Consider the following 13,878-nt stretch of genomic DNA (forward strand, 5'->3'; position numbering starts at 1 on the left):
CCCTAAGCACACAGCCAAGATAACAAAGGAGTGGCTCCGGGACAACTCTGTGAATGTCCTTGAGTGGCCCAGCCAGAGCCCAGACTTGAACCCGATTGAACATCTCTGGAGAGATGTGAAAATGGCTGTGCACTGATGCTCCCCATCCAACCTGATGGAGCTTGAGAGGTCCTGCAAAGAAGAATGGGAGAAACTTCCCAAAAATAGGTGTGCCAAGCTTGTAGCATCATACTCAAAAAGACTTGAGGCTGTAATTGATGCCAAAGGTGCTTCATCAAAGTACTGAGCAAAGGCTGTGAATACTTATGTACATGTGATTGTTTTTTCATTTTTCATAAATTTGCAAAGATTTCAAAAACTTCTTTCATGTTGTCATTATGGGGTATTGTTTGTAGAATTTTGAGGAAAATAATGAATTTAATCCGTTTTGGAATAAGGCTGTAACATAACAAAATGTGGAAAAAGTGAAGCGCTGTGAATACTTTCCGGATGCACTGTAGGACTCATTTTACTGTGGATATAGATATTTGTCTACATGTTTCCTCCAGCATCTTCACAAGGCCTTTGCTGTTGTTCTGGGATTGATTTGCACTTTTCGCACCAAACTACTTTCATCTCTAGGAGACAGAATGCGTCTCCTTCCCATGGTATTTATACTTGCATACTATTGTTTGTACAGATGAACGTGGTACCTTCAGGTGTTTGGAAATTGCTCCCAAGGATAAACCAGACTTGTGGAGGTACACAATTTTTTTTCTGAGGTCTTGGCTGATTTCTTATGATTTTCCCATGATGTCAAGCAAAGAGGCACTGAGTTTAAAGGCAGTCCTTAAAATACATCCACAGGTACACCTCCAATTCAGTACACCTATCAGAAGCTAATTGTCTAAAGGCTTGACATCATTTGAACTGTAGCAAATTCTCCTAGAAGCTTGGAACATCTGCCAACTACCAAGAAAAACTGTGTCCAGGTGTAAGTAGGAGAATTGGTGCTGCTTTGAAGGCAAAAGTGTTCACAACAAATATTGATTTATCTCTTTTTCTGTTTAATGGACTTTAGTGTTGTCACTGAGTATAGTGAAAATACTCTTCTGTTGCCATGTAAACCACTACAACAGATCACATCTTTGAAATGGAACCTTTCAGAGTATGAACACTTTACAGGATGTTAATTGATTAATGAAAACTATTTATGTCATTATTTTTTTTAAGAAATCCTCACTTTGAAAGTTTTTCACAAGTGCCTAAAACTGTATGTATGAATATATATATATATATATATATATATATATATATATATATATATATATATGTAAAACAATAATATTATATAAATATATTTTTCACATTATGGTAATGAGTGACACTTTTGCATAAGGTAATGAGAATTACCACATGTGACAGGTTTTGAGTGGTGGCAAAGACTTTTACTGTTGAATTGTGTTTAAAACATCTATATTACACATTTTTATTCTTTTGATGTGGTAAAATGAGATTCGGTCTTATGAAGGCACATGTCAAATCAAATCATCCATTAATTTAGCATTTTACCAATGAATTAATGGAAATAATGACTTGATTGTTGCACAAAGGTCAGAGGAACTGGTTCAAAGTGGAATTTATTTAAAACATTTCACTATGACAGATCTAAAGTGACATTATTATTCTCATATAACACTATACACTTCTTCATTTAAAGCTCTTGGTTCGTGTGCATGTGAATGAGGAAACCCCAGTACATCCTTCATATAAGTGAAAAACAAGTTCTGTCCACGTCAGTCCTATAAATGCACTGAATCAGGTCATGTTTGTGAATTAAATGTGGCATTCAAACAAGGAAACCACATCTCCATAACAAACCTCAACACTGTTTTTACTGTAATTCATCATATTAAATGTTGAAAGACTGAAACCAGTCTATTCAATGAGCATTTTGAGAAATAAACTGCATGAGATAATATTTTCCAGTTGTGGGTAGATTGGGTCAAGATAGGGTGTGGTAATGGTCATGCAGAGGTTTGGCTGGCATAAATAAAGACGTGAGTGAACTCATGACATTTTTCCAATCTGAATTTTCTTCCAAGCTTCTGAGGCTGTGAATATGCACGAGTCGATGATACCTGCTACAGTGAACGTCCCACCGATGATAGCACAAATCTGAGGACAGACAAACAAGAATAGTGTCAATACAAATCAATACATTCACAGAGTGAGAGATACACTATATGGCCAAAAGTTTGTGGACACCATATGTGCTTGATGAACATTTGATTTCAAAACTTTAGCCATCAATTTCTCTTCTCTTTTGGGAAGGCTTTCCACTATACTGTATGTTGTAACATGGCTGCAGGGATTTGCTCTCATTCAGACACAAGGCTATCAGTGAGGTCAGGAACTGATGTTGGTCGATGGGGTATGACTTACAGTTGCTGTTCCAGTTCACCCCAAAAGTGATCAGAGGGGTTCAGGTCTGGGCTTTGTGCAGGCCAGTCAATTTCTTCCACGCCAGACGCAGTAAATCATTTCTTTATGGACCTCACTTTGTTCACAGGGGCTTTGTCATGCTGGAACAGAAAAGGGCTATCCCCAAACAATTGCCACAGATTTGGAAGCACACAAAGCCCAAGCCATTACATAAAGAAACATTAAGATTTTTCTTTATTGGATTTAATGGAGTAACCAAATTCGTTAATTATAAGGGGGTGTCCACAAACTTTTGGCCATATAGTGTAAATAGAGAGACACTCACGGTAGTGATAAAGCGGTAGAGCGGCTGTCTCCTCTCTGTGTATTTGACTGTGATTGGACTCAGGTCATACCGAAACCAAATAGCAGGGATGATACGTCCCGTATGGCTGTATGCAACATATTCCTAGTAAACAACAAAGTATGTTTTTATATTCTGGCCATATTAAAATCAAACATGCTTGGATATTACACATCAAAACATGGCATTTGATACCTAATCAAAATAACTCACAGTTCCACTGTATTGTATCTAGAGTTTTCTTTGTAAAAAGGAACAGGTTTAAAGTAATCGAGTAATTAGGAAGCATTACTATCTATGTAATAATACTTATGTTTTTAGTAACTTTGAAAATGCAAGTTATAAATCAAAATGTTGAATTACAACCACTACTGAGTGGGAACGCCGTAAATGATCAGTCTAACTATAGTCAAATGTAAAACAAATATAAAGTCCCTTTAAGGCAAGGCAAGTCAGGTCAGTCTGCGGCCATGTTTGTAACGCCTCTGGGCAGCCTGCGGGAAGCTATTTTCTATGCATATAAGTGTAGCTCTTATCTACTTGAATGGGGAAAAGACTGGAATTTCCAAAACAGTTGGTCAAGATTACAAGCAAACAACACATTTCAAAGCAGCAATATAATCTAAACAACAATCGTATCATAAATTGTACTTCTTTTACTATTTTTCAGGCTGGTCAAGCAAATGCGTGTGCGTGCGAAAACTGAATGTTAAACCAAAGTATACTTTCCGTGTAAGTATGCCTGTACATGGTCACGTGTTCACCTTTCAAAATATGCACTGTTTCCCTGACCAACCACTGGGAGTGCGCCATGATGATTCTGATTGCCGCTGGACTGTTTTCTGGTTCCAGTCTCCATAAGAAGCAATGTGGAAAACTATCAGAATGAGCTTTCCAGACAGAGAACAACCATTATTTAAAGGGTGCTATGCATTAAAGAGCAGCATTTGCGACACATCATACGCACAGTCAGAGGGCATTGCCAAGAAGTTTTTATATTTTCGTGAAAGCATTCACTAAGTCTAGGCGCAAATGGGTAGGCGAAATCGCACGTGCAAAGTGCTAATGTGCTGGGTCAAGTGCAATGTAATTCCGAGGTTCTTCTCCAGTTATTGGACTGTCTGCATACTAGCTCTTTCTAGAGCAATAGCTCTTTGATATCATCTGCAAGTGGAATCCCCAAACTGCTAATGCAGGAAGTGATTTTAGATTTTGCGCAGAGATTAGACGTGGCTCTCAAACGCCTTAGCACAATTACCTATTTATTAGAAAAACAGTAAATTGCGCTGTGCACCACTTCATTAACATACAGTACACATACAGTTTGTGCACATACACCCACAGATAGCGCACTAGAACACAACAGAACACTCCCACCCACGCCCACTTTGCGCTGGCATGAAAATTGTGCTTAGAATTAGTGCTCTTGTGGAAATTGGAAAAGATGTAGGCAGCGCACAGTTGTTGCACTTAGTAAAAATTAGTTAAAAAATGAGTTCAGTTCAACTTGTGCAGTCGTTGTCTGTCATAACTCGAAGTATTTAATGATATCAGCATAACTAACCTCAGGCCATCACTTCATACCCACTCGTTAAACTTTGACAGGTGAGACGCTTTCAAAACACAGTCATCGCAAATATGTAAAGTATCGGCACTATTGAGCCACAAGTTAATTTGGCAATTTCTACAAATACAAAATGCTAAACATCATATTATCCGCTAAAAACATACGCCGATGCGAGTGAAAACACTGGAGAGGGGAAAACGAAAACAGGCATCTGTTATGAATCGTGGAACTCTTCGTGTTCAGGAAAAAGGTGGATACTCTTTTGACCACGAGCCCATATGGATGCGTTTGACTCAAGCCCACAACGACTGCTTTGCGATACTTTTTTAGCACAGTCAACGGCAAGCGCATACACTGATGATGTGCAAAGACACAGACTGTCTGCATGTCCAGAAAAACTAGGCTGCATGCGCAAAGTCCACGCTTACAGTGCTGATGGCAAAATTTGTGTAATTCATGTGCAAAACATTTATCTAGGCACACGGACAGTGCGCTTCTTTGCACATACATGTGTCTAGCACTGATTATGCTTAAATAGTGTGCATGAGTCAAACGTATCAGTATGGGTTTTTGGTCAGAAGAGTATACTTTAAAAGAATGCACGTTCGACCGTGCGAGACACGAAAAGGCACATGGAAAAAAGTAGTATATCCTAGCTTTAGGATATTTTTTTCCATTAAAGAGAGGTAATGCCATGCTTCATTTATTATTTTAATGTTTCTTGAGGTTCATTTATAATACGAGTAAACTTTTTTGCACAAAAACAGTCATATATTTGAAAAACATGATCATTTTCCACCCTCATTCTGACCCTTTGTCAGAAATGCTCAGTTTTGGTTCTGCTTCTCATTTAAGAATTGACAGTAAACGCCCACTGTTCTGATTGGCTCTCTGCTCTTGACTGACCTGCTCTCTCCTTGCCATCTCACTGCTCACTGCTACTGGGCGGGGCTACAGAAGTTATAAGGTAAAGTAGGCGTTGATGTGTTGTTGTAGAGGTGGTCAGATGCAAATGCCTACCACAGTGTGAAATCACAATGTGGAGGAAGTAGAGAATGAGTCATTTTGGCAGCTTGGTTTCAACAAACGCTCTTTTTGCAGTGAGGAGGAAGTTCTGAAATTCACAGTATGTTTATATAGTACAATGACCTCTTATATGTCAAAAAATCTATGAAAATTTGATTCCTCAGGTCATGACCCCTTTAATAAATATTCCAGTGACCTGTCTCATTTTATACAGTCTCTGATCCAAGTTACTTTGATAAGAAATTGTCTTCTGTCTACTGAGTTCATCAGTCTACTTTTGACTTTAAATTGAGTAAAATTAAGACACAGCACCCGTACTTTAACTTCAGTACAAATTCTCAGTACTTTTTACATGTGTGAATAGGAACAACCCGAATTCATATTAACCCAGCACAAACGCCTATCCAGTCAAACACAGACAATGCTGCCAGCTGTCACTGCACATGTCCCCTGAGGGTCTTTAGAGGTGAAAATGCTTGATGGTACTTAATAAAGAGACCCATAATTCATCCGAGTCTATGGTAACAATGGGCTGATTTATGAGGCATTAGCTCAGCGCACTCATTTAGAAGAGATATAAATTTAGAATCGTAACTTTACACAAGCCGTTTCAGTGACGTGGATTACCTTGTTTGCCACTGTGTACTGGTAGGAAAACCTCTGCTTTCCGCATAGGTCCTCGTAAACTGTGGGTACAATCTTGAGAATGTAATCATGAGAGGCCAAAGCTGAGGAGAAAGAGAGAGCTAGAGCCTTAGGGTACACCTAAAAATATATGAATGTCACTGAATTTATACTTTTAAAATGCTAAAACAATAGATATGATGATGAAAATGAAGACAAAAAAGTATTTGGACACTTTCTGGTTGTCAAATGTTAGTGGATCTTTCTAATGTGCTGAACTACACCTGTTGTTGCTCTGTTAAGACACCCGTTTTAATATATAACATTAAAAGTGGTGGTGGCGTAGTGGACTAAAGCACTGAACTGGTAAGCAGACGGTAGTTGGTTCAATCCCCACAGCCACCACCATTGTGTCCTTGAGCAAGGCACTTAACTCCCGGTTGCTCCAGGGATTGTCCCTGTAATAAGTGCACTGTAAGTTGCTTTGGATAAAAGCGTCCGCCAGATGCATAAATGTAAATGTAAATTTGCACCAATTGGTTTAAAGTAATTGAGGAAAAAAAAAATATCTAAGAAAAGTTTGTTCTGAGAAAAGCCCTAGCACCATTTATTTACAGATGTTACCTGGTTTGATATTTTGCTATCTAATATAACGACATTTAGACATTTTTAAGCGTGACTTAAGTTTCTTAATACTCTTTGGAGCCATTATATGTGCATAGAGTAAAAGGTTAGAATAGAAATGGGGAAAGTAAAACATAAACATAAGTACCATTGGACTCAAGTTTGTTAGCTCCGCCCAAAGCATTAAAAGCCCCCTGGACATTTTGCACCTGTAAATGAGACACATTCATTGCTGAGTGATTTGAAAGTGGTTTATACATGTTTCCATTGTGTTTTATGTATTTGTTATTGACTGCATGATGGACAAAACAACCTGAAGCTTCTCTCCAAATGCGAGTTTATGGATGATGTGAGTCATATCGGGGCTCTGTGGCTGAGCAGTCGCACTGTGTGTTGACACATGAAAGTTTCCTGGAACCTACAGAAAACAGATCAATACAACATGGTAAGTTACCGTACAGTCACAATAAATAAATAAATCATAAATAAAGAAATACATATATATCAGCCACAACATTAAAACCACCTGCCTAATACTGTGTAGGTCCCCCTTGTGCCACCAAAACAGCACCAACCCACATCTCAGAATAGCATTCTGATATTATATTCTTCTCACCACAGTTGTACAGAGTGGTTAACTGAGTTACCGTAGACTTTGTCAGTTTGAACCAGTCTGACCATTCTCTGTTGACCTCTCTCATCAACAAGGCATTTCCATCTGTAGAACTGTCTACTGGATGTTTTTTGTTTTTGGCACCATTCTGAGTAAATTCTAGAGACTGTTGTGCGTGAAAATCTGATTTTATGCACTGCAGCCACACGACTGGCTGATTAGATAATCGCATGGATGATTGTTGGTGCCAGGTGGGCTGGTTTGAGTATTTCTGTAACTGCTGATCTCCTGGGAATTTCACACACAACAGTCTCTAGAATTTACTCCGAATGGAGCCAAAAACAAAAAAACATCCAGTTGACGGCAGTTCTGTGGACGGAGACGCCTTGTTGATGAGAGAGGTCAACAGAGAATGGCCAGACTGGTTTGAACTGACAAAGTCTACAGTAACTCGGATAACCGCTCTGTACAATTGTGGTGAGAAGAATATAATCTCGTTGTATAAGTACTCGTTGGCGTAGATTTGGCGGCATGAGGGGGAACTACACAATATTAGGCAGGTGGTTTTAATGTTGTGGCTGATTGGTGTATATATATGTATGAAGACCAATTGATGCTAAAACGTTTAAAGAAATATTCCGGGTTCAATACAAATTAAACTCATTCGACAGCATTTGTGGCATAATGTTAATTACCACAAAAAATTATTTGGACTCGTCTCTCATTTATTTAAAAAAAAAAAGTGAGTGAGGCACTTACAATGGTAGTGAATGGGGCAAGTCCATAAACTTTTAAAATACACATCGTTTCAAAAGTATAGCCACAAGACATAAACATTATATGTGTTAACATGATTTTAGTGTAATAACATTTCTTACTAGCCTTATCTGTGTTAAGTTATATTCCATATTACAACTTTGTTGCCATGAGGATGAAACACCAGAACGCAGTAACTCTGTAAGCAATTTTTTTACACTAATCTTATGTAAGCATGTATAATGTTTGTTTTGTGGCAATACTTTTGAAAAAATAAAAAATAAAAAAATAAAAAGTATTTGAATATTTATTGACTGGCCCCAGTCAATTTTTTGTTTGTTTTTTTTAATTAAATAAGAAACCAATTCAAAATTATTTCCCATGGTAATGCCACAAATGCTGTCGATTGAGCTTAAGTTGTACCGAACACTGAACATTCCTTAAACATACAATATGAACCTTTCCCTTCCTTCTCAAGGTGGCATTAACAAAAATATTTTACCCTAAACATCTCTCAGGAATTCTTATAAACCACCCTCTGTCTGCATTACGCAGTTGTCTGGGGGGGACGTCATAGCTGACAAAGGCACCTTTTCCCCATTGAAGTTGAATCCAATTTTCACATCATTCACTTGGAAAGAAGGTTTTGAATTTGTTGACAACTTTCAAGTGATATGGGAATTCATTCTGCATTCCATTCAATTTGGAAAATTGGAAAAACGTTTAGTTAAATAAAATGCATCAATGCATCAAAGCTCCAATGTTATATGCTAATAAAACCTATTTAGCAAACGTTTCCAGAGACAGGTGTGTAAAACCCTATAAATGTTCTTTTGATAATTGTCCACCTGCAAAACAAATTCTAGCATTGCTTCGCATTGCATCCTCCAGAATTTGGTTGCCAGGAGATTTCTCTGTTGACAATCAAACAACTGCAAAGCTAACTGTAGCACTGCCATTTTGTTTCTATATATTTCATCTTCCCAACATCGTGACAAAGGAACGCTTTTATGGTCGGAGGTCAAAGATATAAAGTAGGAATATCCCACATCCGATTTTGACGCAGCATAAGCGCCAATCACATGATAATGTTTTTTAAAAGCTGTTTCAATCTAAATGGAACTTCAACTTTTAAAAACTTATCAAGGCACCTGTGTTCCGTTTAATTTGTTGCGTCGTGTTTAGCTTTTTAGCACAAGAACAAAGTTTGAATGGCCCCTTAAGAACTGAGCTAAACCTGAGAGACAGGATGGTGTTCATAGAAGCCCTCCAAATGTGTATCCATTTGGGCACTAGTCATTCAGATCAGCCATTTCAAAGAAACATTCTACTTCCAGCAAGTACAAAAAGTGAGTTTTGAAGTATTTCTTACTTTATTAATACTGAATTCTCCTTCAAATCGGCATCCGTAACCATTGCTGAGAGGCACCTTCATTGAATTCTCTATGTGGCCTACTTCATGTCGGCCCATCTCGTCCTGAATGTCCAAACCCACCACTATATACAGAAATACATAGAGAGATAGAAAGAAATAAAGAAAGAGAGACAGCAAACAGCCAGGGCAAAAGGGCTCAGAAAACTTTGCATTCAACAGGAAACATTATATGGTCACAATAACATTAAAGGCAATTTAGATGTATAGTAATTAAATATTAAAGGTATCGTTTACCATAAATGAAAATTGTCAAAATTTACTCATCCTCATGTTGTTTTAAACCTGAATGACTTCCTTTCTTCCGTGGAACACAAAAGGAGATGTTTAGCTGAATGTGCAAGCTGCTCTTTCTGAAATTTCAGTCAGTCAAATTATGCAACCAGTGTATAAAACATTATTCAACATATGTTTTGAGTTCTACGGAAGACAGAAAGTCATATGGATTTAGAACGATATGAGGGTAAGTAAATGATGACATATATTACATTTTTGGGTGAACTATCCTTTTAAAACTGTTTTTTCACATATTTTATCTGCAACAAGTTCATGACGTGTCACAATGTATCTGCAACAACTAGACACCACTATACACAACTTACTTTTAATCTGTTATTTCTACATCACAGATTAAAAAATAAATAAAACCCTAGTAGTGTGATGCAACAGATGTTCCTTCAGGATCTTCTGACGCTGTGGGTGGGTAAGTTAAGTAAAGCTGAGAGCATGCAGTCATATTGCCCAACATTGACCCCTTACTCTTGTGACGACAGTTATGATTACGATACACGACCTCAAAAACTTAAAAAAATAAAGGTCAAGCGAGGAATGATTCCATTCAAAGTTTTCCAAAGTGTTTGACTGTTGGGTTAGATTCAAGCCATTAAAATACGAATATGTAATTTCCCCTCATTAAAGCGTAAATGTGCGAATGGAAACATTTAGTTGCTACTAAAGTGCAATCTGATGTGTGCACAGAATAATAAGTGTACAAAACGGGAAAACTCTCTTTCACATTTTCCACATAATCACACATGTCGAAAAGTGATGCCATTGTAAAGGTCACTTTAAGGGAACAATGCAGATGCTTCCATAAATTACTAATAGAAAACACCAACAGTATGGAAAGAACATACAGTGTATATTTTTATAAAAAGTATCATTTTCTAAGGAAATGATTTTATAGCCAAAGTCATGTGATACTGTATGTCATCATAAATCTTAAATTATTATTAAATTAATTTAATGTGTGAAAAATGTAGTTCTGTCAAGCATACTATGAAACTAATGCATTACCAAAGGACCTTCTAATGTTTAATCACAATTAATAGACTTAAAAAAGTAATGAAGTCTTAGACAATTTTAGGTTAACACTGTCATGTGTGGGGTTTACTATAGGCCAAAGTACAGTATACTTCGGTTTTCTTCAAAAAAAAAAATCTAGTTCTACATGTAATATTACAAACCGTTTGAAAACAGGACAGCAAATGATGTCATTTTTTGAGAACACTTATTGAGTGAGATTTTATGACTTAAAGCAAGCTCAAAAAAAGCTTGGGTTTCTCTAACAAGTGCTCATTTAAAAGAAACAAGGTCTTCCATAATAAGCATAACCTCTATTTTCCTTTCTCTCTTCTCGCTCATGAGAACTGCCAGAGATGATTCTCTGAAAATTGTTTGGGTCTTGTGTAATGTGGGTGAAACAGCTAGTTGCAAATGTCTTTGCAAATGTTTGAGGATCTGCCTGTAAGTGACATCAGAGGTGACCGCACAGCTCTTCTGAGGGCGCAGTTATTTAGAGTCATACAAGTTACTTTTCAAACAAATTTTACTTGGATTTAGTATTTTTTATTTGGTCCAAAAACAAAGAAAATTAGTTAAGCTTGGTTAAACTTCTCCTTGTACACAATGTTGTACGATCCTAATTCAGGCTGGGCAATATAGATACAAATATATCTCGAAAAAAAAATTGGATTTGAAAGCATTCGACAATATTCGATATGTGTCTCGATATTAAGTATTTACTCTTATATGGCCTAAAAGGAATTTTTTTTTTCCAATTCAATTTGTCAAAAAAAGCCACTGTAGCGAAAAAGATTCAAAATGTTTAAAAAGAATGTGCCTCACTGTAACCTCCATTTTTGCTTGTTTTAAAGAAGAGGAACGAGTCAAAATAAAAAATTTTGGTAATCAACATTATGCCATAAATGCTGTCGATTGAGCTTAACTTGCATTGATCCCGGAACATTTCTTTAATGTAAGAAGTAAAATACAGTAAAAATTTAGTTAAAAATAATCAATAATCAAAGAACACAAGGAAGACTGATGATTTCTAACCAATTTCATTTTTATCAACCAATATAACAATATTTGTCTACATAAATATATTTTACTAAAAAAAGGTTTAATTAGTGCTGTCAGACAATTCCAATTTTTTTATTGCGATTAATCAGATAATTTTTCATAGTTAATCACAATAAATGGCAGATTTTGAAAAGTGCAGAAATTTGACTATACACTTATTTTCCTGTCAAAATGTATTTCTTTCCTTCTTTGGAAAGAAAACAAAATAATATGTAACAACTATTTTTTATTAATATTTTTCAAACAAAGCCATCCACAGTATCAAGATAGAAATTCACTAAAATAACACCAACTCAAGTAACATTAAACATTTCTCAAAGTCTAAAAGGGAGGTTGACTAATTAAAGGAACTATTCCCCAAAGGTTGCATATTCACTGCAATGCACATTAAATCTCTTAAATGTGAATCCTCCACAATATTAATTGGCCAGCAGACTCTGGCTGTCCGTTTTGCTGCAGTAGTCGTGAAGCCACATTTACGATTCACATCAGGGTGCCAATGCCAGTGTCAAGGGCCGCTTGCATTAACGCGTTAACTTTGTATTTTAATACAAAAAACTAACGCTCCAAAAACACATTAAAATCGCAATAGGGTCATTCCGTGTCAACTCAACCAGAGTAATCAATTATTTTGTAGAGTGGGGTCAAAATGACCATTTTCACCTATGATTTTGGAGCAAAATTACAGGTAAAAAAATAAATAAATAAAAAAATCACCTTACAAATGTGGCAGTGTCATTATTTATTATAATTTTTTACACAGAGATAGGTAGATCTATTACTAAAATCAGTTGACTTCAACACCTCTTTGTTGCATAATATGCCAATGGTGTGAGAAAATAAAGTATTTTTTTGTGCCTAAAACTCAAGAAATATAAAAGATATCTTTATATCCTATTTGATTCTGGTTCAAAATAAACTTTCATTTAGGTATCTTCATTTTTTAAGTCCTTTTTTGAGAAATCCCAGAGATATGGTGCTCTCAGTGTGTCTCCATCCATTAAATTTGACCCATTTTCAATAATCGAATACAAAATTTGGGTCATTTGGTATGAAGCTAGTATATGGTATTTTTCTTGTCGAACAAAACTAAGGTCTTAAGTACAAATAATGTTAAAACTAGAAACGTACCCTTTTTTTGGATCACAGAAATTAAAATCTGCAAAGCTCTGGAATGCATGGTGCTGATTTTATTATTATGCTTTTTCTGTCCAAAAAGTCTCTTGGTGTCAGAGACCGTAAATCAGATCATCTAGAGATGGTCCTGACAAAAAATTATCAAAATAATTAAATCATAGAAGTCACTGAATATTTGATATATCACCCAGCCCTAATCCTAATTCCTAATGACGTACTAATAAGTCACTTTTAAAAGGGTTGCGACTTTGGGGACGCATGTGATTCTATCAGTTACGCAAACATGACATGGCAAGTGTCATTCGGCAAAACCGCATGCAGAGCATTGCAAAATATGAAACAGTATTGCCTCAGTTGATTTCATGATTTCAGTTCAGTTTCAAAGGATCATGTCTGATCATGCGAGAGGACGAGTAGGGAACCCTTCTTTGCGAAAACTGACACAATGCATGTCTCAAACCGAGACTTTCAGTGCTGGTAAATGGTGCTTGTGTGTGGGAGGTCTGCACTGTGCATCGTTTCCTGTCACAATCTACGTCAAGAACTTTAAGGCATAGTGCACCCAAACTTTTTAATTGTCATTATTAACTCACCCTCATGTCGTTCCAAACTGGTATGCCCTTATTGTTTCTGTGGAATTCAAAGGGAGAAGTGTTTGAAGAGCTTTAAGCAGCTCTTTCCCCACATCAACAGTTCATGGTGACCACATCTGTCAAGCTCCAGACAGGACAAATAAAAAAAAACAACAAAAACACCATAAAAGTGGTGCAATATTCCAAGTCTTCTGAAGCCATATAATAGCTTTGTGTGAAGAAAAGCCCACATTTGTTTCCAGAATTAAAAACTGGCATGTCGTGTTTGGAAATTACACTTGTGAAAACCAACACCATCAATGGCATTGATGCGCCATTTTTTAATCATTGAAAATTAACTTCGAATGGTTGTTTTTTTTGGGGGGGGGGGGGGGG

At 36.7% G+C, this 13,878-nt stretch overlaps 1 protein-coding gene across 2 annotated transcripts in view; it reads right to left on the minus strand.

The window, feature by feature from the left end:
• Nucleotides 1–1,603: 1,603 nt before the first annotated feature.
• The window catches only part of ergic1 (endoplasmic reticulum-golgi intermediate compartment 1), a 26,367-nt gene continuing 14,092 nt past the window's right edge, over nt 1,604–13,878 (minus strand). For both annotated transcript variants that reach the window (XM_051659052.1, XM_051659051.1), the window contains 6 exons: nt 9,350–9,474; nt 6,922–7,026; nt 6,757–6,817; nt 5,988–6,088; nt 2,750–2,872; nt 1,604–2,157 (listed from right to left, as the gene is read on the minus strand). In XM_051659052.1, coding sequence (XP_051515012.1) covers nt 2,050–2,157; nt 2,750–2,872; nt 5,988–6,088; nt 6,757–6,817; nt 6,922–7,026; nt 9,350–9,474 — 623 coding nt within the window. In that variant the 3' untranslated portion in view covers nt 1,604–2,049. The remainder of the gene's footprint in view (nt 2,158–2,749; nt 2,873–5,987; nt 6,089–6,756; nt 6,818–6,921; nt 7,027–9,349; nt 9,475–13,878) is intronic.

The sequence above is a fragment of the Myxocyprinus asiaticus genome, chromosome 27, assembly GCF_019703515.2.
Source record: "Myxocyprinus asiaticus isolate MX2 ecotype Aquarium Trade chromosome 27, UBuf_Myxa_2, whole genome shotgun sequence".
NCBI classification, from domain to species: Eukaryota; Metazoa; Chordata; class Actinopteri; order Cypriniformes; family Catostomidae; genus Myxocyprinus; species Myxocyprinus asiaticus.